General features: G+C 41.4%; 5 protein-coding genes across 10 annotated transcripts; 3 read left to right on the forward strand and 2 right to left on the reverse strand.

Moving 5' to 3' along the window:
- Positions 1-327: 327 nt before the first annotated feature.
- LOC105568320 (probable tRNA pseudouridine synthase 2) lies at positions 328-2,580 on the forward strand. The gene is made up of 4 exons (XM_012023899.1): positions 328-802; positions 1,100-1,508; positions 1,579-1,715; positions 1,779-2,580. The coding sequence occupies exons 1-4, from the start codon at positions 661-663 to the stop codon at positions 2,057-2,059; spliced, it is 969 nt and encodes a 322-aa protein (XP_011879289.1). The 5' UTR covers positions 328-660; the 3' UTR covers positions 2,060-2,580.
- LOC105568319 (ribonuclease 3) lies at positions 2,513-8,934 on the reverse strand. The gene is made up of 11 exons (XM_012023898.1): positions 8,698-8,934; positions 7,570-8,608; positions 6,692-6,935; positions 6,428-6,619; positions 5,989-6,346; positions 5,494-5,917; positions 4,074-5,025; positions 3,789-3,998; positions 3,380-3,702; positions 3,068-3,213; positions 2,513-2,816 (listed from the first exon to the last, which is right to left on the reverse strand). Exons 2-11 carry the CDS (start codon positions 8,541-8,543, stop codon positions 2,614-2,616), a joined length of 4,026 nt encoding a protein of 1,341 aa, XP_011879288.1. The 5' UTR covers positions 8,544-8,608; positions 8,698-8,934; the 3' UTR covers positions 2,513-2,613.
- A 211-nt stretch (positions 8,935-9,145) lies between these two features.
- Positions 9,146-14,334, forward strand: LOC105568318 (phosphorylated CTD-interacting factor 1). The gene is made up of 6 exons (XM_012023897.1): positions 9,146-9,278; positions 9,974-10,262; positions 10,353-10,508; positions 10,593-10,741; positions 10,828-12,192; positions 12,299-14,334. The coding sequence occupies exons 2-6, from the start codon at positions 10,005-10,007 to the stop codon at positions 12,570-12,572; spliced, it is 2,202 nt and encodes a 733-aa protein (XP_011879287.1). The 5' UTR covers positions 9,146-9,278; positions 9,974-10,004; the 3' UTR covers positions 12,573-14,334.
- Positions 14,335-14,656: 322 nt separating this feature from the next.
- LOC105568322 (jmjC domain-containing protein 4) lies at positions 14,657-16,535 on the reverse strand. Its single transcript, XM_012023900.1, has 4 exons — positions 16,048-16,535; positions 15,674-15,971; positions 15,302-15,572; positions 14,657-15,222 (listed from the first exon to the last, which is right to left on the reverse strand). Exons 1-4 carry the CDS (start codon positions 16,277-16,279, stop codon positions 14,764-14,766), a joined length of 1,260 nt encoding a protein of 419 aa, XP_011879290.1. The 5' UTR covers positions 16,280-16,535; the 3' UTR covers positions 14,657-14,763.
- An 812-nt stretch (positions 16,536-17,347) lies between these two features.
- On the forward strand, positions 17,348-23,365 carry LOC105568323 (monoacylglycerol lipase ABHD12). 6 transcript variants are annotated; one of them, XM_012023901.1, is made up of 10 exons: positions 17,348-17,725; positions 18,967-19,245; positions 21,115-21,233; positions 21,369-21,474; positions 21,597-21,796; positions 21,909-22,044; positions 22,124-22,241; positions 22,316-22,477; positions 22,568-22,695; positions 22,811-23,365. In XM_012023901.1, the coding sequence occupies exons 2-10, from the start codon at positions 19,175-19,177 to the stop codon at positions 22,848-22,850; spliced, it is 1,080 nt and encodes a 359-aa protein (XP_011879291.1). In that variant the 5' UTR covers positions 17,348-17,725; positions 18,967-19,174; the 3' UTR covers positions 22,851-23,365. The 6 variants fall into 6 exon arrangements, with proteins under 6 accessions (XP_011879291.1, XP_011879292.1, XP_011879294.1 ...); XM_012023902.1 differs by having other exon boundaries at positions 19,110-19,245; XM_012023904.1 differs by lacking the exon at positions 18,967-19,245.
- Positions 23,366-24,179: the final 814 nt, after the last annotated feature.

Genomic DNA, 24,179 nt, shown 5'->3' on the forward strand with positions numbered 1-24,179 from the left:
CTTACGACATCCAATGTAGACCCAGCCTTACGACCATTGTAGACAGAACCGAGAATCATTGTAGCGGAGGCTTTAAAGGCCTGTGTCCACGATGCTAGAACTTGGTCCAAGTTCTAGTTCCGGGAAACGTTTGGCCAATCAACGTGCAGCTTTTGTGGAATAGCTGCAAGCTGATTGGCCACACGTTTCTCCAAGCTAGAACTTGGACCAAGTTCTAGCATCGTGGACACAGGCCTAGACATGCATGTTGTCTGGACAATTGTTATTCACCAAATACTGAAGAAGAATAAATGATGCATCGTGCATGTCATGCGTGAAACAGAACACACCCTTTGACTTCCGTGTCGATTGCGTCCGGGCTTTTTACCGGCGACGACGACCGCGTCTTCCCTCTCGTGCTGCGTCGCCTCTGCCTGTAGCGACCACGTGAGCGAATGCTAGAAAGAGACGGGAGACACGCACATGTGTATTTACATACGTATAAACAGATACAGTGATTTCGGCGACGATAGATCCTTTCTTTAACGAGCGTTTATTGTAAAACTCGTTGTCCCTTAGCACCTGTGACAATATTCGAGGAAGACGCTGTGTTACCACGTCGTCAGTAAAACGCGGTTTTGTCAGTGAACGATTCTCCCTCGGACTTGACGCGCGAGAAGTATGACTGCTCTGATCCAGACGATAAAGACCTCCGACGCTAGAATAGCGTGGAAAGCGTTAAATGGAGTGTTTGCTGTTTACAAGCCGCCACTGATCACCAACTTAAACGCACGGGATACCATAATTCAACGTCTCTGCGAAGGTTCGAACGCCTTAAATCAGTCCTATAGATGACTGATAATGTCTGATCTGGCCTAGTTGAATCCACTTCTTGTTCCTCCGTTCCTTCCAAATCTGTCGTTTTATTTTAAATATAAAGTGAAACAGCTGGAAAAAGCAGCGGCTCTCTTTCTCCTCTGCCAACCGCTATTTCCTACTTGAAAAAAAGAATACGTTGCCTGGAGTAAACAAGATAGACTTAAGTGAAGATTGCAATTAGGAAGATGGCGTTACCTTAGAAAAAAAGGCAATGGCCTCAATAACAATTCCCTATTTTTAGATTTGAACAATATGCACGTACGTCCAGCGATCAAACATGTGTGCATCGAAGGTGATACAACAAAGAGGATGAAGGTGTACTCGCACCCGAGCTATGCGGATCACCCGTTGGTCGTAGGTCCGCGATATCAACCCAAGGACTTCAAATTGATGTGCGCTAATTACCTGAGCAAAGAAATGTCGGGTCTCTTGGTCTGCGGTCTCAACGATGGCACCAGGTGGTCTCACAGATTGAAGGACTCCAAGTCTCCGATTAGTTACAAGGTCAAAGGTCGCTTAGGGCAGGCAACGGACACGTACTTCATAACCGGGAAGATCGTCGAGAAAGCTACATATAAACGTATCAGGCGCGAGGCGATAGACAAAGTCTGCGCTGCCATGCAGACTGCGCATCAAAGCAAGATGTTCGAGTACGTTTTGCGACAAGTACGCGTGGTATTCGTTAATTATGTGATTTAATTTATACCGACTCTTGTATAGATTATGCGGAGTGGATGTGCAGAGTCAAGCTGCGTACGATTTAGCTGTACAAGGTCCCGTGAGACCTGCCGAGGCTAACATCCCAATGATATATACCATAAAATGTGTAGACTTCACATCTCCTGAATTCACATTAGGTGAGCATCGTAAATAATATCTGTTGAGCGTAAACCGTATGGATAATAATTGAATCTTTTCAGAAATCGTTTGCGTAAATGAGGACAGCATGTATTTGAAAACTGTGGTTCATGAGCTGGGACTGCAGCTCCGCAGTGTCGCTACGTGCACTCAGATACAGTGTTTCCGGTATGCGTTATTTGATCTAAATCATGCTCTAATGACAAAACATTGGGAGTTGGAAAACTTTTGTGACAATATTCAACAGTGTAACGCTATAATTAGGAAAAACAGAGATTTATTGAAGCAATATAATCCGATACTGAAAGAAAGAGATAAATCCAATATTGATAAAACGGGGTAACTAAAATATTTTCTAAATTTTAACCAGATGTACATAGTAAAAAGTAGGCTATGTAAATTGTTAGCAAACAGGAAGACAGCTGTAATGATTTATACATATACAATGTTCCTCGTTCCATGAGAGAATAATCTAGATCTGCAAATCAATAGAACGACGACCACGTGGGTCTCCGTTTGGTACCAATCGTATTTTATCGTAGGCTCGCAATTTCGCGCTAATCTTGTCTATGTTCATTGTATGCCTATCGTTCGTTCGATTAGATCACGTTGAAATGATTGAGCACAAAAATACTGTCATATTTCTATCAATTCTGTTTAAATCAATATTAATATCACAGTTTCTCATATTGTTCACCTATTGATGTCTGAAAAAGGATTTGAATGCAATGGATGAAAATCGAGATTATTCTATTATGGGACAAGTGATGTACGGACACAGAAAATATATAGGTAAAACTGTACCAATATCATTTTGATATTTGATATCTTCCTCTGAAGATAATAAAAATCATGATGCATTTATTACATTGATAATGACAATAAAAGGGTAAGAAACTAAGTATCTCTCTTTTTCGAGGTATTACGTTCTCTGCTACGACTTCTTCTTCGACTTTGACTACAGTCAGAATCATCGGATCTATCGTGGACAGAGAACCTTTTGTCAGATTTTCTCTTTATTTTCTGTTTATTCGGCCATTGTTGCAGCTTCATACTTTTTGCTATTACACGTTTTTGGTGATCCAGTTGCGGAAATAAATCTACAAAAAGAATTAAATTTCCTTTACTAAAAATTTCAAGACATCGCAAAATTTTAATATTGAATTATCTTTTTAAATATAAATAAGTATATGATATTCTTTGTTCGAGCAAGGCATTTAAGTTATTTGAAAATTAAAAAATGACAAATCAAATTTTCGCTAAGACAAGATAGATTTTATATCTGTGATATATCTGTGAAGATCTTTTAATTGTCTTGTATAATATTATTCTGTCATTTTGTGTGTAATACCTTGTGATTTTTCTAAAGCTTCTTTGGCAGAGTTCATTTCCGCTTCTTGGATACTGTGTCCTGAAGCTGTAGCCAGCCGTTTCCCTTGGAAATATACAGCGACTGTATACACCCTTGTATTAGTTGGTCCTTTACACTCAATGACTCTGAAAAAAGTGAATCATGCACATTACGAAAATATTTCTTTTCAAATATTTAATCATTATATCTTTAGCAAGAATTGAAATGTTTGCAAAAATAAGTACAATATATAGATAGCTACTTACAATTTTGAAAAAGGTTTTTATTATAGCCGAAAGAGTAAAAACTTACTTGTATACAGGAATATCTGGCTCGCCACCGTCCATAGTTCTCAAAGTTAAACAACACTGTTGTAACTTGCTCTTTGGATCATTCCAGTCTTGATTCATGATAAAATCTTGCAAGCGCGGGAAGAAGCATACGTCACAAAACACGTGACAATATTTTAAACCCTTATCGACATAAAGTGCGCCAAGAAAGGCTTCTAATAAATCTGCTCTGTCCTTTGTCTTCAATTCGGCTTTCGGATTCCCGTAAAGCGCGTACTGAGTCATACCGAGATCGTCGCAAACAACCGCTTGTGTTTTATTATTTACGAGGGAGCTCCGCAACAACTGTGACAAATATAATAACCAGGTGTCGTGGGAAAAAATGAACGAAATATAATAAGAAATCAAAATGAACGAATAATATCGCTTACCGATAAATGTCCTTCATGATGTTCAGGAAAGAACTTGTACAGATACTCGGAAACAATAAGCTGTAACACAGTGTCTCCTAGGAACTCTAGTCTTTGATTAGATCCTAGCGTTAAATTAGTATATCCTATACTACGATCTGTGAATGCTCTAGCAAGAAGACGAATATGAGTGAATTCTACTCCAATTGATTCCTCGAACTTGGTCAATTTCTGGTAACATAAGAAAAGATGAGAGAAACATTTCACAGTCAAGAAGGAAGCGTTTGTTGGAACGCTGAGCGATACCTGCAACAACTCGAAGCTGGAAATCCACTGCCTATCTCCCGTCGGTTCCTGCTCTTGAAGGGGGTGTCGTGGATAATTCACCCATACTTTGGCAAGATCCTCTTCGTCTTTGAAAAGAGTCTCTCCAAAGACCCGATCGGCCACTTCTATCCCTCCGTCAAGAAACAGCGAGCCCATCAACGCTTCGAAGCAATTGGCCATTGCATGCCGCAGCTCCAGGTCGTGGCAGAGATCGCTACCGTGAGCGTAGAGCATGTACTCCTCCAGATTCAGTTTCTTCGCCAACACGGCGAGATGCTGATTTTGCACGATCGCCGCTCTGTAAGTAGCCAAGCCGCCCTCCTCCAACTCCGGAAACATATGGAAGAGATGGATGGAGGTGAGGAACTCGACGACCGCGTCGCCGAGAAATTCTAGCCGTTCGTTGTGCGCTATCGACGACTCCGTTTCAGTTTTCGCGCCGAATCTGGACATTATGTTGATCAGCGTGTTGATGCCGCGTTTGCGCGTGTTCATGTAGTGGATTCTGCGGTCGCCGTACTCGGGCTGCCTTATGCCGCAATTCGTCAGGGAGTTCCGCGCGTGATCCGGATTTGTGCCAAAATTCTCACGGTAGCTGGGATGCGTGAGAGCCAGCTGGAGCAGGTATCTGTTTTTGAATTCGTATCCCAACGTGCGTTCCAGATTGTCCAGGGACTTGTGGAACCTCAAGTGGCAGACTAGCACCGGTATCAACATCGCGTGCTGCACGATGTCGCACATAATGCCGGTTCTGTAAAATCCTTCGGAGCTGACGTCGACCGTGACATCGCGCTTCATCTTGCTCTGGGTACGCAACTCCTGCAACTTGTTCTCCTTTGCCTCTAATTTTCTCTTATCTTCGAAGGACGGCTTCGACATGTTTGCGAGTAGATGCCGAAACTTGACGTAATCTCTCCAGGCTTTTTGGTAGCTGAATAAATTGATAAAATATGTATTTTTGTGAATACAAAACTATATTTAAAGTGCACAGGCATCGTGTGTTCAGAACATACAGCTTCCAAAAAATTTTAAGACATGTTTTACTTTTCTTATGCGTTAATTACATTCAAATCGTCGAATCAATCACTTCTGTGATTGAATCTGATTAACGCATATATGTATGTAACTGCATATAATAAAAAGAAACATAATGACTCTTTAAACTGATTGAGAATCAAAATATTGGATTAATGCAGAAATTTAAAAAAGTAATGTTTCATTAAATTCTATCTTAAGTAAAATTAAACGTCTTAATTAAGAGTCAGTAAAAATTTTTGGAAGCTGTATAACATTTTGTTTTTGACTTTATTTGACAAATATTACGAAGGTCTTTTGCATCAAAAAGATTGTGCTTTAAATCACGTTATGTATTATTGATTGACAAGTGTAAGATAGTTACTCTGCATTTCCTGCGTAGCTAAGTTGTGGTGGACGAATACCAAAGTGAACGATCTCGGGATAAGCAGTCGATACTTTATCGGATAATTGGTCTTCTTGATTTCTATCCAGCTGATCAACACGAACGCTACACGGTTTTTTCCCCGGATACGTCACGACCATTCCCTTGACCTCGTCAGCAAAATCTTGCCACTTGTATTGTGGCATCGCCACCAATCTAGTCAGATCGTCTGGATTTATTAACAAGGTACTGCTCTTTATCAAATAATTCAGGACTTCGTTCATCGATAGGATCTCTTGACCGTCGTCGGATAAGTCGCGTACAAATCGCGGCATAAAATGGAATTGTCCGCAACCGGATTTGTCCTGTGCCGCGTGTAGGTCGAAATCCACAAGCTCTAAAATCTCTCTGAATAAAAACGTTTCTGTGGAAATTAAAAATATTTTAGTTAGAACGGAGACAATGCGAGAGGAATTTTTTTTTTAGTAAACTTACGAAAGTAGTCCAGTTCCAGTATTGTAAAATTCTCCGGCAATTTCTCTTCTATGTACAGAATTGTGTATTCGATATTAAACCTAATAACTTTACACGTGGGTAATTTAACCAGTGGGAAGTGAGAAAGCATGGAGAAGCCTTCAAATATAAATTCATGCTCGTCATGCTTGACAATCGTCGGTGTCTTGGTCAGAAAATTTGTCGGCGGACTGATCGTTATTCTATAGTGATACAATTTATCCGCATTATTCGTATTTAAGTCACATTTGTTTATTGCACCTTCTCCCGCATAAATTCCGTGTCTTATACCCGAGCGCCTCGATTTCGCGCTGCATCTGCATAATGGGCCGTCGTTCATCTGCAATTTAAAAAGAGATCGCAATATATTTTTGAAATGTCAACGCAAAAAATACATTTATAAAATATATCTCGATATTACTTCTCCAGGATCATTAAACCACATTTCAGGATGCAATCTTTGTGGATGCTGTTTCTTTGCCATTAACTCTTCCATCGTCCTATCATCTTCATCCATAGAAGTGTCGCTATCGGATGAAGAGCTACTACAGGCTTCAGACTTGTGACGACAAAGACGCGCTCTTGTTTTTCTCGGAGGTGGTTCGTAAGGTGGCTAGGAAAGATAACGAGATGATAACTTTACACGATTCCTTTACAAAAGGCAATTTACGGTAAGTAAATGTACCTGCAATTCTCTGGCTGCTGCTGCTCTGTCTATTAGCACTTTCTTAAATATCGTGCACAACTCCTGTAGCTTAGGACTAGTTTTCATTATTTTCGAATTATTCTCATCCCTGACATAGTAAAGATCCGCCGGCGACGTGCGCGTCCAAATCCTTTTCTCAATTTCAGGTAAACTCTTAGACCCCATTGCCGACAATTCGTTCATCTTTCGCTTTATATCCTTGCTCGTTGCACAATAATTACGTCTGATATAAAAACATTTTACGATTACTCAAATTTTTTTAAACACAATCTCATCTTCGCCAGTGAATAAATAACAGAAAATTAATATTATTCGACACAACTGATTATAATTTAATTAGAATGTTGTGCCGCTGACTACAGTTCATTTAAGATTGACCCGCCTTCCTTCCTTTCCATTCCTTTTTATATCGATCGCGCTTGGCCCTGTTGTCAGGCCGCGTATTGTCTAGTAAGCAGTTGTTCCGTTAGCAACTGTTAGTATCGATGGATTTGTACTTTGCTCCGGATACTCGTTTACGTCGCATGCGGCAGGTGTTTTCGATATCTTGCCGCGTGCGAAGTCGTCATCTGATGTGCGGTATATCGCACTCATGACAAGAAGAAACTTATTGTGAAAAATATTGTGCTGGCTGAGGTAATATTTCTCGCAATAAGTTTCTTCCAATTAAATTGTAGCCAGTTGCAACGAACAATATTGTTTTCCTGTTACTTAATTTTTTATTTTGTAAACGCATATATACAACTTTGCACGTAGCACATACTACGCGACAAGAATTAACGATTGATTTATCGTTCTGTTCCGTTCGGAAAAGTAAATGCTACGTGCAAGAGCCAATGCAACTGTAGAGCTCTCACCTATATTTTGCCAACAATATCTCCCTCTCAGTAGGACCCTTCGTCCGTTTAGTCGACGTAGAGTCTCTAGTTGAATGAGGCTCCTGCGATTTGGATCTTTTCCTGTTGCCGCTGCTGCTGCTGCTGCTACCGCTTCCTTCCGCACGAGATGTATAACTCCCGTGTTTCTTAGGCGAGGACTTTTCAAGGTGCCTGCTATCGTGCACAGAGTCTCTCGAACTGGACATCTCCCTATCGTGCTGACGATGTCTATCTCTGGGCTTCTCGTATTGCGATCTATATACTTTCTCCTGTTTGCCATACGGATCCCTAGATCCCTGTCTGGTAGCCGTGTACTTGGACAATACTTTCCTGTCGTCCAAGCTGTTTTCATACTTCCATTTAAGATTCTCGTCCACCTTTTGCGACGTCTTGTACACGTCTTGCGTCGGACACAATCTTTCTCTGTCGTAAGACGTCGCGCTAGGGTCGTACCATGCAGCATATGTATTTTCATACGTCGTCCAGCTCGTAGAGGAGTTGTTAGAGTGCCATTCGCTACCAGCGTTGTCATTATACGCGTTATTGGACGTAGCATTCCAGTTTCCATATTCTTCTCTCATGTATTCGTGAGGCGTGGAATCAGCTCCGCCACAATACCGACTGTTGTACAGTGGATCCGTCTGATGCTGGTAAGCGATATTGGGGGAAAAACTGGCCTCGTGGTAGGCAGAGGACGTGAAGTGGTGCATCGTATTCGTCGGGTTGACATGGGGACGAACATTCGACACATCCGGATGAGGGATACTCGGCACGGCGGGAGGAGGTACGGAATACGAAGAGTCGTAAGCATACGGAGGGTTATAATTGGGAGGCTGAGTGTAGTCGGGAAAGTCCGACACTTGGGGAATCGAGTAATACTCGGCATTCTGCTGGTTTGCCTCTGCGTTCCAGCAATACGTCTGGCCTGTATTCATCGATGAAGGTTCCGTCATCTTCGAGCGCGATTACTCCCCTCGAGGGTAACTTTCACGGGAAAGCGCAACGCTCACCGTGCACCCTGCCAACATGAAAAATTCAAGTACAAATCTTTCCTCTTTCAATTCTTATTGACATTCTTTCTTAATTACAGACTAACTCGTTGCTAACCTTGGATACGTTACAATTGCTTCCGTATCTCATTACTAATCGTCCTCCTCAGCGACATTTTTATCAGCTCCAGACTATCTTTCTTCCCACACAAGATATTTGCTCTTCCACGTTCATTTGTTCCACATAAACGAATACATTTGACGCGTTAACATCATTTCCAATTACCTCGCGCCTATCAGCCACCTCGTTCAACCTAACCTAGTCTTCTTGAACCTAACCAAACGTTGATCATATCGACGCAGTCCTGCAAACACTCCAGCATTGTCGGCTGCCAACTTAATTGGCAGTCGCGGAAACGCGGGCCGCCGATTGGCCGCCGGCGCGATTCCCCCCCCCAGGGCCGAGCGCCAGTCACACGCGTGCGTCGTCCGGAGCGGGCGACGCGCGAGTCTGCGCCCGCGTCTCCGTTGCGAGCGCGGCCTTGCGCTCTCCCCCCTCGCTGCGTGCGTTCCCCGTTTCTCCAGTTTAAGGAAATGGCGTCGTACGGGTGGATATCGTCGCGTCAAATTTCACAAATCATGAATGAATTCTAAGTGCCGTCGCGCGTCTCACATGAATTGAGGGTATCGCCAGCTCTGGTAAGCCTCCTCTCGTCCGCGGTGCACTTTCCGCGCGCGGGACCGATCGCGCGGCGCGAGAAACCGCGCGTTTCCCCGGGCCCGTTTCCGCAGTATGTAAACAAACATTGTGCCACACGCACCCGAGTGTGCGGCCGAGTCGCGCGCGCCGCTGCGCCCCGGGGAGGCCCGGCGGTCGTCGCGCGATCGTCCGTGTTCGCCCGTTTTTTTTCGCGCGTTTCGCGCCCGATCTCGCGCACGATTCGGAGTGGAGTGTACCCGCGCGAGCCGCGGCGTGCTCCTCGCGCCAGCATCCCTGACGCTCACGTCCCGAGTCCTCACCCTCGCCGTCACGTCAGTGCGGCCTCTTTTGAATTCTCGCAGGCCCCCCTTGTGTCTTTCGTACAGTGTTACTTTGATTGTCAAAGATACGCGTGAGATAAACAGGGAAACGTTTTATTTCAATGAAATATATCGTTTTAGCGCTGTAAACTGTTGTCGCGTTTATATATAATTGGATTGCAGGTGTATGCAACATTTCTCTACGTTACGTTACGTCGTGTTATGACGATTATGTGTTACGACTCCGATAAAGTTACAAATCGTACACTTGCAATTATATGTTAATCTTTCTATAAAGTTGTCGTAATTAGGGAATATGTGTGTCTCGATAGACACTCGTCACGCGACAATGTATTTGGTTTAACGTTTTCCAGTACTTTGCAACACGGTGCAACATATCAAACCATGAACGAGGTAAGCGGAGGAAAGCAAGATGTGCCCAATACCTCGAATTGGGAAGCCTTATCGGGACAGTCGGTGTCTTCGTTGCCAGCCATGCATCACCACCACCAAGCGCTGCAGCAGGATACGAATTCAACAGTAGCCCAAGTTATAGTTCCTACGCCTGTCAAGCTGCAGACGCCCATATTAGCGCCGGCGCAAACCGTAGCTGACCACTGTCCGCAACTCGGTCACATACAACAGCCACCTCTTATAACTCAGGTATGCCCTGGAGAGAGAGAGAGAGAGGGAATCTTGCACGCCTTGAGTGATTTTAATTTGCGAGACTGACCGGTCCCCTTCTCTTTACAGGGCACGCCACCCGGCAGCTTTCCAGAACTCGAGTTATCTCTGGAGCTTCAGCAACAAGGTTGGAAGAAGTTCTGGAGCAAACGCGAAAGTCGACCGTACTTCTGGAATAAGTTGACCGGAGAATCCCTGTGGGTAGTACCTTCGCTGAAGCCTCAGGTACTGCAAAATGTCGCAAGTATAAGTATCTAAAATTTAGAACGAAGGGATAAAATGTAACATGTGTCGACGTGTGTGTCGAAGTTCGATCCGATCACGGACCCACTTGGCATTTGTGGTGTACCACCTCCGCCTGGAAATGGTACCATTCCACCTAGCACGCCAGGCGCCACGTTAAAACGAAGAGCGTCGGAGGACGGAGCCGTTACACCGGTGAAAAAGTTTGTGCTAGCGTGCGTGTTTGGTTTTATTAAAATGTCGATTGAAAATACTTACAGAGCAAAGTGGAGAAGTAATTTGTATCATTGTCACGCTACAGGGGCCCGTGGGATTTGGAGATACCTACGAATGTTATAATATATGAACGAGCACCATCAAACTTGATGCACGTTCATGCCGAGGCAGAGTCCCTGCGCTGCGCCCTGCTGGCAAAGCTACGGCAGTGTTATCAAGAGTTATGCCACACGCGCGAATCCATAGACGCGCCGAAAGATTCTTTCAACAGGTGGCTGATGGAACGGAAGGTTATCGATTGCGGCTCGGATCCGTTGCTGCCGAGCCAATGCTTCCCCGACATTTCAATGTCCATGTATCGCGAGATCATGAACGATATTCCCATTAAATTGGTAAGGCCGAAGTTTACAGGGGACGCTAGAAAACAATTGTCGCGTTACGCCGAAGCAGCGAAAAAGATGGTCGAGTCGAGGGCGGCGTCGCCTGAGAGTCGGAAGGTGGTGAAATGGAACGCGGAAGACACCTTCCAGTGGTTGAGAAGAACGGTGGGCGCCACGTTCGACGATTTCCAGGACAGACTCGCCCATCTGAAGCGACAATGTCAACCGCATCTAACTGCGACCGTTAAAGCCAGCGTCGAAGGCATATGCCTGAAAATTTACCATCTGTCGACCGAATACGCGAAGAAAGTGAAAGATAAGAACAACCAGATCCTCAAAGACAATGGTCTGGGGGATGTTATACCGTTAGGAGGACCTGCGAGCACGCAGCGAAAAGTTTGGTGTTATCCAGTACAGTTTTCCCTTCCCACGCCGAGACTTCCACAGGTGGATTACCTCCCGGAGCGCGAGCAAATAATGCTGCGCTTTCACGGCGACACCATGTGTATTAATAATACGCACTTTACGAAACTGGAACATTTGTATAGGTATAACTGTTTCGACGACAAGAAATTCGAAATGTTTCTGTCGCGCGTTTGGTGTATGTTGAAACGCTATCAAACGTACCTCGGAATCAACGAGGGCCAAGCGACTCAGATGGCTCTACCGGTGACGGTTTTTGAATGCCTTCAGCGATCGTTCGGCGTTACGTTCGAATGTTTTGCCTCGCCTCTAAACTGTTACTTTCGGCAGTATTGCTCAGCGTTCGCCGATACGGACTCGTATTTCGGATCAAGGGGACCATTCTTAGACTTCAGGCCGATCAGCGGATCGTTTCAAGCAAACCCGCCCTACTGCGAGGAACTCATGGAAGCTATGGTCAACCACTTTGAGCGACTTTTGGCTGATTCGGCAGAGCCTTTGTCGTTCGTGGTGTTCTTACCGGAGTGGCGTGATCCAGCTCCTAATGCGCTCATAAAACTTGAGGGCAGTCACTTCAAGCGCAAACAAGTAGTAGTACCCGCTATGGAACACGAGTACAGACACGGATTTCAACATATTCTTCCAAAGTGCGTTTATAATTAAATAATGCAGAATCCTGAGTAGATTTTGCATGTGTGCGATGTACGATATACATGAGAGGGATGTCGAATATTCGTTTCTTCTCCGTTTCAGAGGTGAAGTAAATATCCGAGCGGTCCACGGCACGTTAGTTGTATGGTTACAAAATCCGGCTGGTGCTGCGCGGTGGGGACCTACGGAAGAGCGAGTTGAAGCTTTATTGGAAGCGTGGCGACCCGGTCGGGAACGAGAAAGGGATAGGCAGGAGCTTCTTTCCCCGCCGCGACAAACGCACCAACCGATACCGTCAACGCCAGTACCTGTACCGACAACACCAGCTACACCGACGGTGCCACCTGTACAGACGCTACCAAGTCATCCTATATAATTGAGTGATATAATATAGTTGAATGATCTTCGTAAGAAAAAGAAAACGCGCGTATAAATATAAAATGAAAAAATAGTTTCCCCCTATGCTTGGAGATAAATAGTTTATCTCGTGTAATATAACTTCTTTGTTAAGAAAATTCATTTTATATATTTTAGCAGATTTAAGACGCAGAAAGAAGAAAATGTAAAGAATGAAACAAGTGTTAGGTAATTATATGCAGAGAAATTAAACAGTCATAATATAGAAGCAATATGAATGTTACTTTATAATCAACAATATTTTCATGCTAGGATCCCTCGACGGCATGAATATCGGTTACATTTTGAAACAATCTCATAGAACTTGATTCTTGATAACTGATGATTGATTGATGAACATTATTTGAGTCTATGTTGGCAGGGGAGTAAAATCCTGCTGCTCACTTCTGTTCAGCCTTGCTAAGCGGTATAATTAATATAAGGAAACATATATTGAGAAACATACATTTAACGTAAAGAGAGTTTACTTATCAACAAAGTGAGCGCACATTGCGGAAAGTCTAAACTTTGCTAATAGTGGTTAATTGTTGATCAATGCGTTGGACTTTGTGGCATGTGATGCTTTAAATATTAGATATACTTGCTATGCAAGATAACAATTGATACTATATTGTAAATTTCAGAAGATTAGATACCCAGGAACAACAAATGTACAGGTGTACGTTGTATGTGTGTACGTGCGCGGATGTAGGTCGTAGAATGCATGTGTCGCCTATGACTCAGTTTGTATGTGATCGGGGAAAAAGGTTTATGTCAAGCACTGCGATAAAATTGTTCACCATATTTTTAACCATGACAATCTTTTTCTTTAGCAAACAAAAGAACATATGCAGGAGAGGAGAGTTACGCATTTCATTTTTAATAGCTCTTTGCCGGTGCAATATTTTGTATCAGTTTATAAATAGCCGAAAGTTACATAGAAAAAGGAATGAACACAACTTCCCTGTCCGAGAGGAGCACGTTTTTATTATAAATATGTACATACAGACGTATCGTGTAGAGAAGAGATACATAATGAAACTAACGTTCTTTTCTTTTCAGAGAGGTTCTATAGATTTTACAAAATTAATCGAAATTGGAGTATTGGTACACATAAATGATAAATTCCTTTTTACATCATGCATATCTGTATTACATGTAGCAAATGTCGGAACGATAGATGGGACAATTTAGAAATGGACAAACGTGGAATAATATGGGCTAGATGCACATTCATAAGTAATATATTATTGGGGATTATATTTTATGAATATGCAATTTCTAATAATGTGTATACTTACGCATTATTCAATTATTGTATGGAAAATTCGTGATCTTGGGCCGTTTATAAACTTGTCAAGCACTTCTCACTGAAAAAGTGATATTTGTATCTTATAAATTTTGTATATTTTTATTAAAATACTACATACGCTAGTGTATATATACATACATATATATATATATACACACATGCATATAGGCGCACACATGCGCACACGCATGTATAGCCATTCTTAGAAATTAGAATATTTATGCTTAAATAATTGAAAAGTAAATAAGACAATACGTTAAAGAGATAGATATAAGTTACGTTTTGCGAGATATTATTGTTTTACAAGCAGCAGAGAATGTATCCACGATTAGGTTGCACTTTTAGCTTAATAATAGAGTACAAGTAACAAATTTTTATTGTAAATCTTTATATTTACAGAGTAGTGTATGTTCTACTAAAGAAAAAAAAAGTATGTTTTCTATGTTTACTTATTTTCTAAGAGTAAAAATGAATTTCACTCATGTGTCTGCGATCTTTTAACATAGCCATTATTCATTATAGAATTTAGGACAATTGCTTTTTACCATATTGTATGATGCATACATCTGCAATTTCTTTTAAATTGAGTTTTTTAAATTAGCTTACAGATTTTACTTGTGTCTGCTATGACGGCATCTAACATAATCTGCTTATTGTACAAAAGCAATTTTTAAATAAGCAAAATGTTATCTTCTAAGAGAAAATTTAAATGAAGTTAAGGGGGGAAATTTATAAAACTTGATACACACATATAATGACGTGGTGTCAGCCACTGTGAAAGTACATGCTATATTTACAGCAAAATTTACAATTGGTTTCTTGACAATCTTGCTTGTTAACAATTTCTTAGGTTTTGTGTTCACGAACGAATTACATTCTCAACGTTACAAGACGACTCGAGAAACGAAGCGATGTTGTTCAACAACACGCGGGCTTCGTCGTTCTCGCACATCAAATTGTACACGGACAGATCCTGCGCATCTGTGATAATATCCTCCAATATGGTTTTAAGTGCTCGCAAATCAAACAAACAATGATTACGTCCGAAACGATACTTATTAAAGCTTATGACTTGACTCTTTTTCATCATAGCATGTAAACGATTCTTAGCAATAAATGATATAAATTCGAGAAATTGTTTATAGTCCATGCCATAAGAGGTCTTCAGCATCAATTGGCAATGCTCGTTCCAGTTCTTCATATCCTTGCAATCGTCAACTTCTTTCATGACGGATCTCAATTCCTTTTTCAACGCACGCCATACAAAAGCGATGTTACAGCCGTTGATCCAATTGTGATTAATGGAAATTGTATCTTCCTACACAGAGGACGACACGTAATTAATTCGCCGCTAGCGTATAATTCAAATTCTTTTGCAGAACTCTGCAGCCATTTACCAAATTCCAGACTTGATGATGCCACCCAGAAGGCACGAATATAATCTCCCCCGCTTCTTGAATCACATCGAAACACTTTAACTTTTTACTATCGTACATTTTGTATCTCGTGTGATCGTTAAGTTCCTCAGAAACCGCATCGTAAGCCAGTTGCCCGTAAATATCACGAAGGTGGTCTTCTTCGTGCGGAGGAAAGAACAGCCACCTCTTTCTCCCAACTATATTCGCAGACCAGCTGTACGACGTGAAAACATCCGCGTGCAATGGAGTCCTGAACATGGGAGCAACAGCCAAATCAGTCTCGATAAACGGGAATGAGTTACGGAAGTCAGCGAAGCAAAGTAAACAAAATAACTGTAACGTAAAATCTACCAGCTCTCTTTCGGGCCCATGTACACAAACATGTAATCGTCGTTTAGCGCGGGATGAGCGATGTAATACTCGTTGAGCCAGTCGGACACAAAGTACTCGGGCACTTCGTAAATCGGCACGTCGGGGAAACTTCTCACGCAGTGCCAATCTTTCAGGTACAACAACGGCATCGACTTGGCGTAGCAGCTCCGCTTGTAATCGACCCAATACTCCAAGTAACGTTCCATGGACATGTCATCCTTGAACTGCGAGTTGTAGAACTTCCTGTTGCAATCGGCAACCGGGACAACGGAGCGTCCTGGGCAAACAGAGAGAACACGGAATATAATGTACACGCCGACGGCCTCCGTCCCCTCGGCGGCTATCGCACGTACCAAACTGCGCGCGGAGCACCTCGAAATTAGGCGCCCCGTTCAGCACCCATTCGCGTCTGCACGGCCAGTTCTCGGTCGCCTGCAGACCGATGACGCACGGCCTGTTGCATGCCAGATGCCTGGAGAAGAAATGGTCGTACGTCACCGCTGAGCTGATACGCTCGACCATGCTGGGCAAGCCAGGGTCCTCGTCGACGGGGTACGGGCTGCTGATCTCGACGAGCGTTGACATGACTCGACCTTCATCCTTCGGACTAACGCGGAATCATCGCGTCTGCGACATTCAACGACGCAGGTCACGCGGCGTCCGCTTGCCGCTGCGAACCTGCCGACGAATACACAATACTCCTCTCCTGTCCTTCTTCTCGCCTTGCGACGCGGCTCCCGCATCGAACCGACTTTGAACGCCTCTGCGGGAGACAGCGTGGCGCGCCGACCCTAACCTGAAAACAACAGGCGCGCGCGCGCGCGCGCGATCAAGAGCGCCCGACTTCACGCTGGACAGTTTTCTCAAGGACGATGGTAAGTGCAGAAAGTGCTCGACTCTTGAATTAACTTGAAGGGGAAACGTACGCGGAAATTCTGCTCTTACAGAATTGAAAGTCGATCGGCTACTCGCGTGGGTTTTGGATCAATCGACTTTCAACTCTCGTTGAAATTCTTGAATCGAGCGGGCCGATCGTTCACTTTCTTTAGTCGAGCCACCGTAAAACTCTTTATGTAATCCCATTACCGTTTCATAATGCTGCCGACTTCTAGTTACATAACGTCGCGATCGGCGATCGGAAATGCTGGGCGCTTTGTTTATTCTGTACTCGCTATTTTACTTTCTAAAACGCCGCTCGCGTGTCTTCGCGGGGTCACGTAACAGTTCCGTAAGCGGCGCGTCGGGAAGCGGAAAAGGCGGTTCCGGGCCGTAGACCTGCAGGCCGGTGTTCACAGTCGATTCTCGTCTCAAAATTATCTTTAGATAATTTCACGACGATCTTGAATGTAAGATATCTGACTATAGCTGCTTTCCTTTTACACTCAAGTGATACTGAGTCACTCAGTTATGTATTTTATACTCAGAAACTCAGTTAAATCTGGTTGAATCTCACTTCTCAAGAATCAAAAGGAACCATGCATTCAACTGAGTTATGACGTCACAAGTGAGATTTATCTGAGTTTTCATGTAAAAGGAAAGCAACTTATGAATACCGGTCTACGTTCCGGGCGCGGGCGAGAGCGGCGGAGAGTGCAGAAGAGTGCACCGGACTCCCCCTCCCCCCCGACGACCCCCTACCAGCTTCACGTCACTTTCACTCTCGGACGAACCTCGCTCGCGGATTGACGCCGCGCCGAGACGTCAGTCGGTGTCGCGTCCCCGGGGCATTGTTGATCGGCATCAAGGGCGCGGGAGCAGGTGTAACAAAGGCGGGCGGTTAAAAATACCCTCGACTCAGGGACGCTGGGCCACGGGAGCTCGCGTCCAGGGACGCCCCGGTGTGCCCACCGTCGCGACGTGACGCAAACGTCACGCCGTAGCCAGCGCGGGCGACGACTGTCGATTGGTATATAAACAATAGGAGTGCGTTAATTGTACGGACACCTGTCGAACTGTCAGCGGGACAAACGCTTTGTATCGATCCGTCGTAATAATGGTATATTGGCTACCGAAGAAACGTTTCGTGAGAAGGTACTCGCCTCATTAAAACTGCATGCACCAGGAGCCTGTTCTCCGAACAGCTGAATTCCCCCTTCTCGTCCGGGGATCGATTGGACGTTTCTTGATCGATAGATGTAGCGTAACTCTTGCAACTGTCTTGCCAGGAACTAGAGCGGCCGCACTAATCGTATAGTTTGTTCTTAGGAGGCTCGCGTTTAACGCTTTAAAAGTACGCGAAGAGATGTGCATAAAGAAGATACACGTGCGTGGAAAAGTGATCTTTTATTTTAAGGCCCGGTTTCACCAACGTCGCTCAACTTAAAGCCCAGCTTAGTTCGTTCTCTGCCTCTGTTCGACTGTTACTTTAGAAAGAGACGCGCGTGAATTGAACTGAAGATTAAAGTTGAAGGACGTTTGGTGAAACCGGGCCTGAGAAAGGAGGGATTCGATGCTTCAGGCCCGGTTTCGCCAAACGTCGCTTAACTTTGATCTCGATTTAATTCACGTTTGTCTCCTTCCGAGTCCCAGTTTCACCAACGTTGTTTAACGTTAAGCTTAGCTTAATTCTTTGTCTCGTTTCAACTGTTACTTCAGGAAGAGACAAACATGAATTAAACTAAGATTGGAGTTAAGCGACGTTTGGTGAAACCGGGCCTGAAGTACCAGTTGGACAGAGGCAAGAAATGAATCAAGCTAAGCTCAAAGTTAAGCGACGTCGGTGAAACCAGGGCCTTAGCATTTTTGCCAACGCAGACTAGCCTTAATCTCGGTTTAACTTACTTTCTGTCCTCGTCCAATTCTTAGGCCCGGTTTCACCAACGTCGCTTAACTTCAAGCTTGGTTCAATTCGTTCTTTGTCCCTCTCCAACTTCAGCAAGAGACAAACACGAATTCAACTAAACCTAAAGTTAGACGACGTTTGTGAAACCGGGCCTTAGGACTGGAAGAAGATAAAAAGTAAGTTAAACCGAGATTTCATCCGCGTTGGTGGAGACGGACATGAGATATTGAATCCCGACATCAGTCCGTTGTACAATTTGCAAGGTGAACCTATCGAATTGTATCTATAATGATTCCTTGGACGTACACAAGTGACAATGAAGACATCTTTAAAAGATTTATACACTTTCAAGTGTCCGTTATTATTTCCACGTGTAAAAGATATTTTATTCAAGAAACATTATACTTTTTAATTGAGCCGCGATGCTCGGTACGTGTACAACAGTTGTATTTGTCAGACAAAAATGTAAATTCTAACAATTTCTATGCAGGAACGTTATCAAAGGATTGTTCACGCACACAATGTATAATCCCATGCATTATTACTTCTTTTAAATTGCCCATCTTATGCCCAAACGTTGCTTAAGATAGTAAACAGTAATACAGTATCTCATAACAAGTTTGTGGAATTAAGTTTGCTCGAAGAAGGGACTTGCGACGAGAAAGCACTGTAAAGACACAGTAAACCACTAACAAGTCATGATGTCGATGTACCTACTATTATCGGCGATAATACCGATCGTCATCCTTGAGATTTGGTACACGGGAATGTAAGTGGCTTTTACCATAATCGTACCTCTGTGAACATACTTTTGTATTCCTCTGTTGACGTAACTGTGCATCGTAATGTAGCTTGCAAGCTTTTTTAAGCGGGACGATGTAAAAGTGTGATAAATGTTTCTTTGATGGGGCGAAATTTACGTCGACTCGGCTCTCCTCGGCATTATTGTGTCAGCTTATTCTGACACATTCCGCAGTAATTCTTGCCAGTCACAGCGAACGGGGCGACGCAGGCATTAATCATTGCAAGTCGATGATTAATCTGCAGCGTAATACGTTAAACATAAAATTTGACCGTTGCCCGTTTTATTCTTATAAATACCAATCTTGTTTCGTCGCGACCTATCATTTTGTCACGTTAAAAAAAAACGAATGTCGATGTTAACAGAAGTGTGCTTGTCGATTTAAACGTTTGAAACAAAGAGGACTTTAGACTTGAAACGTCTGTGTAGACACCTGTGTTGTCAGCTGTTGCGAATGAAGCGGGATAGAAATGGGCTGTGTAGTTACAATAATTTAACAAAGAGGGAAGTAACTAGAATAAAAGAAAAATGACTCAGCGACTTTATATTGCAATAGTCGAGTTAGGAAATACGAAGGAAATTCTTGGTTCCAATACGGTCATTTGTAAGTATTTTACGATTGGTGGAGGTGGTTTATGTAGGATGCGACTTGATACAAAATGGCATATAGATTGTGCGCAATTAATTTTGCGATACAATTTAAATAAATTCATGCATAAATAAAACGGAGTGAAGTGAAAGTGAGGAAAATCGACCGAACGATAAAATACAAATTTCACGCGAGAGAGATAAGATATGTGTTCGTACTTATTGTTAAAGGGCTTAACTTGCTTTCCTTTCATTGTTACTTGTAAGTGTAATGTTATGCGTATACTGTCATCGAATAATTACGTAAGTTGGAGGGAGTTCATAACTATGTATGTGTCGTAAACGTCAAGAGATAAGATTGTTTTGTGTGTCATAAGTGTATCTCATAAATTATAAATGCGTAAAAGAATGAAATATGTTCTGTGACTGCTATGAACACAATAAGGTATAATATCTACATATTACATATCGTTTTACTTTGCTAGTTTGTTGCTGTTTAAATGTAAACTTGTTTAAGACCTTACTTTCTTGTATTTGAATAGGTTTTATCTCTTACGCTTCATACACGTGTTTAGGAGCTTTGGTCTTACGTGTGCGCGAATTTACTTGTCTTTCACGCAACCATTGCATTCAGCTTTATGTATCTTTATTAATTTTCTGTTGTGTTGCTGTTCTCTACTTTGTTGCTGCTTTTCGAAGTTGTTAACCGCTGTTCAGTGTTTTTTTTCTCATGGCAAATGCAAAGTAACGTCGCAAAGCTAATAATTGTTACACTGTACAGTTCAACGATAGGTACATATAAAATGATGAAGAATCTGACAAATTCTTTCAGAGCCCTTCGAACAATCTGAAGTTAATCTTTTTCTCGGTGATTCATTTATTATAATTCTATAATTTTGAATATTATATTACCTTTGTAATATAATCTCTTACGAATTAAAGTTCTGATAACATTTCCTCCTAATTATTTAAAAGATACTGTTTCATCAATTATTTATTATATGGAAACAAAATGTACTTCAAGTTTTCGGCTGATAAAAAGTTAGTTTTACAATTGGCAAAGAATATGCAACTTGAGGGATTTCAGGTGATCCTAGGACAGCACACTTTTTGAAATGTTCTCACTAGAGTTTATTATTTTTACTATACTATCATGACTGCTTGCATCAATGATAGACAAGAGCTTGGCTAAATTAATAATTATTTATAGCTGTGTCTACACGTACATATATAGATACTGCATTACAGATGTTTAACTTGGACGATGAAGATATCTGTGCTGATATACCTCATTATATTTGGGCTTCTACCTGTAATTTTTCATTATTCTTATACCCTGCAAAAAAAGATACTCTTTTTAAATTTTGGTAAGTAAATAACTTTGTGTATTGTTAATGTGAAACGCGGTAAACAATGTCACAAATTAGTCTTAAAATAATCTTGTCGTTTTATTGATGAGTCATAGCTGTGTGTTAGTAATGTGTAATTTTAATCCATTTTAGTACACTGGCCACTTAAAATCGACTTTTCCAATCCAAAATTGGTTGGACTGGAAGGTGCTAGGAATTTTTATTTGCATACCGACCAGCAAGTGAAGATAGGTGCATGGTGAGTGGTACATACAAGTAAATCTTGTATCAAGTTTGTAATTTTATAAACTACTTCGATAGTTATAATTTATAACGGTGCATATTGCGTTATACTAAATAATAGTCCATTTGTGTGTGCAGGCAGATATTACCACGATCTTTATTAAATGATTCCATTCCTGCGACAGATGAAGCTTACGAAGCAGTGTTAAATAATGCCAAGCAACCTGTGTTTCTATACATGCATGGAAACAGTGGCAACAGAGCAAGTTCGCATAGACTGGAACTTTATAAACTTTTCCAAGACCTAGATTATCATGTTTTATGTTTTGATTATAGAAGTGAGTATTGAACAATTGCACTTATAATCCAGAATAATTCGCGTAAATGTATATTTACGTTTTACATTTGTTTCTTTTAAAAGGAAGTTTTCAAGTTCTCTTCTCAATTTAGGCTATGGCGATAGTGATGCAGTTGAGCTCTCCGAGGAAGGTGTAGTCATGGATAGTAAATATGTTCTTGAATGGGTGATGAAGAAAGTGAATGGTTCAGCTCCGGTGTTTGTATGGGGTCACTCTTTAGGAACCGGGTATAAATTGCTTTGAAATTAATTGTTAACATATCAATTGAAATTGCTTGTAATCATGTAACTTTTTGTTTCACATTAGAGTTTCTACGCATGTATTAGCTCTGCTGGCGGCTGAAAACATACAACCAACAGCATTGTTTCTGGAAGCACCGTTCAATAACATACAAGATGAACTAACGGAACATCCATTTGCACGGGTATATTTTGATTATCTTCTCAGATGTAACTCGTACTGTTTCCAATTCAAACATATTCATTTTATACGTTTTAGGTATTCAAGCACTTACCATGGTTTCATTGGATGGCTGTTGAACCATTTTATACGAATAATCTACGTTTTGAGTCTGATAAGCATATTACTAAGATTGACTGTCCCATTATGATATTACACGCTGAAGATGATGGCGTAATTCCAGTTTTTCTGGCAGAAAAGGTGTGTATAATTATTTCATTTATGGACTTCTAGATAACAGTATAGATTGTTATTAAGGGTTTAATATTTACAAGTGGTTTCATGTTTCAGCTTTATCAAACGGCATTAGATAGTTTTGGAAGTAATACAACCCGCATCCAAATGATAAAAATCGATTCATCCTACGGACTTGGACATAAATACATCTGTAGATACAAGGAGTTGCCTAGTATAATTAAGTAAGCTGTTAACAGTTCTAAAAAAGTGCAATAATTTATTTTTTATGTTAGAACATGGACAACTATGCCAGCTGTATCGGTGTTATCGACATTACAATATTTATTTTACTTTCAGGACATTTGTCGTCAAAACAAACGGAAATCGGACTGAATAACCCTGAATAATCCTAAATTAAACAATTAAACCTGTACATTATTTCGTAAAAACTTATGTTATAAAATTCATAGTCAGGAGCTATTTTATTTACATACGAAAAGTAATACGTTTATATAGGTTTAGAATGTCTAGTGAAAGATAAAATAATCGAAGGAGATACATTTTAATACTCTTTCGAGTTTTTTATTCTTAGGAAACTCGTGACAAAACTTCTCTGTTTTTTTGAATATATTTACCAAAAAATATTCTAGTATTACAATTATATGTACAATGTGAAAAAGCTGTGATGTCAAACGCTTAAATCGTGCACTTGACTTTTATGTATAAAGTTTATTTACATTGATCAGTTAAAATTTATTTAAATAGCATATAAACTTTTTAAATGTGGTATTATGTGGTGTACATAATACATCTGCCTCATGTATTAACATTCCTTTATTTCATGAAGAGACATACTCAAAAATATTGTAAGAACTGTCTGTTAAATAAATGGAAGTGTGCATTGATAATGAATACTATTGAATAAATATGGTTATATGCTATTTCAATTTAATATTAACATGTTCGAGAAACAATTATTTATATAATATTTTTCTTTCTTCACGAAAAAGACAGGTGGTGGTCTATTGTTCTTTCAACATTTGTATCACATACAATTTTTATCTTATTTTCAACAGCAAGAACACCGCAGGTGCGCGCCATTTATTTCCCAACATGTACTTTATTACTAGGTGAAGCCACACATGCATTATTTTTAATTTATTTAATACTCAAGTTTAATGTGAAAATTTTAATTTGAAACCTATTTATAATTTGATGTACTAATGTGAAATACGAAAAACATTTTAAAACGTCCGAACATGCAAGCTAAAATACGTATCGAGATACGCGGCATGTAAAGTTTTACATTTAAATCTATTCTCTAATTAAATTCTAATTTAGTTCGTCTGTATTATACTATGAATAATACAGTCTTAAAATTCACGAAGTTCTTAATAAAATTCTGTTCCGACTTGCAGATTCGAAGCAACGAGTTGAAATTTGAATATTCCCGCCGGAACCGACTCGCTTGACTCACAAGGCTCATTCGCGCCTAATTATTTATTTTTATCCCTTCGTACTTTCTGCACCCGAAACGAGAGACAGACGCACAAACGAGCTAATCGAGCGCCGCGGCAGAGTAGGAACACGAGTGACATCCCGAGGCCGGTGTTTACAGTCGATTCTTATTTCAAAATCATCTTAAGCGTTGTCTTGAGAGGCTAATACGGCTCTGTGATTGGTTGAAAGCACATTAAGGGGATGCTGGAGTGATTCTGCACTTTTG

The sequence above is a fragment of the Vollenhovia emeryi genome, unplaced genomic scaffold (assembly GCF_000949405.1).
Source record: "Vollenhovia emeryi isolate VEMERY1.0 unplaced genomic scaffold, V.emery_V1.0 DF939130.1, whole genome shotgun sequence".
In the NCBI taxonomy this organism is placed as follows: Eukaryota; Metazoa; Arthropoda; class Insecta; order Hymenoptera; family Formicidae; genus Vollenhovia; species Vollenhovia emeryi.

Coding starts and splice junctions, on each gene's coding strand:
- LOC105568320 (XM_012023899.1), top strand. CDS start 661: ATGACTGCTCTGATCCAGACGATAAAGACCTCCGACGCTAGAATAGCG. Junction 803..1,099: donor AATTCAACGTCTCTGCGAAG/GTTCGAACGCCT, acceptor CCCTATTTTTAG/ATTTGAACAATATGCACGTA. Junction 1,509..1,578: donor CATCAAAGCAAGATGTTCGA/GTACGTTTTGCG, acceptor ACTCTTGTATAG/ATTATGCGGAGTGGATGTGC.
- LOC105568319 (XM_012023898.1), bottom strand. CDS start 8,543: ATGACGGAACCTTCATCGATGAATACAGGCCAGACGTATTGCTGGAAC. Junction 5,918..5,988: donor ACTGGAACTGGACTACTTTC/GTAAGTTTACTA, acceptor TAATTTCCACAG/AAACGTTTTTATTCAGAGAG. Junction 3,999..4,073: donor CCAGCTTCGAGTTGTTGCAG/GTATCGCTCAGC, acceptor TTATGTTACCAG/AAATTGACCAAGTTCGAGGA.
- LOC105568318 (XM_012023897.1), top strand. CDS start 10,005: ATGAACGAGGTAAGCGGAGGAAAGCAAGATGTGCCCAATACCTCGAAT. Junction 10,742..10,827: donor GTGAAAAAGTTTGTGCTAGC/GTGCGTGTTTGG, acceptor GTCACGCTACAG/GGGCCCGTGGGATTTGGAGA. Junction 12,193..12,298: donor TTTCAACATATTCTTCCAAA/GTGCGTTTATAA, acceptor TCTCCGTTTCAG/AGGTGAAGTAAATATCCGAG.
- LOC105568323 (XM_012023901.1), top strand. CDS start 19,175: ATGATGTCGATGTACCTACTATTATCGGCGATAATACCGATCGTCATC. Junction 19,246..21,114: donor GAGATTTGGTACACGGGAAT/GTAAGTGGCTTT, acceptor ACTGCATTACAG/ATGTTTAACTTGGACGATGA. Junction 21,797..21,908: donor TTTATGTTTTGATTATAGAA/GTGAGTATTGAA, acceptor TTCTCAATTTAG/GCTATGGCGATAGTGATGCA.
- LOC105568322 (XM_012023900.1), bottom strand. CDS start 16,279: ATGTCAACGCTCGTCGAGATCAGCAGCCCGTACCCCGTCGACGAGGAC. Junction 15,972..16,047: donor GGTGCTCCGCGCGCAGTTTG/GTACGTGCGATA, acceptor CTGTTTGCCCAG/GACGCTCCGTTGTCCCGGTT. Junction 15,573..15,673: donor ATGGGCCCGAAAGAGAGCTG/GTAGATTTTACG, acceptor TCCCATGTTCAG/GACTCCATTGCACGCGGATG.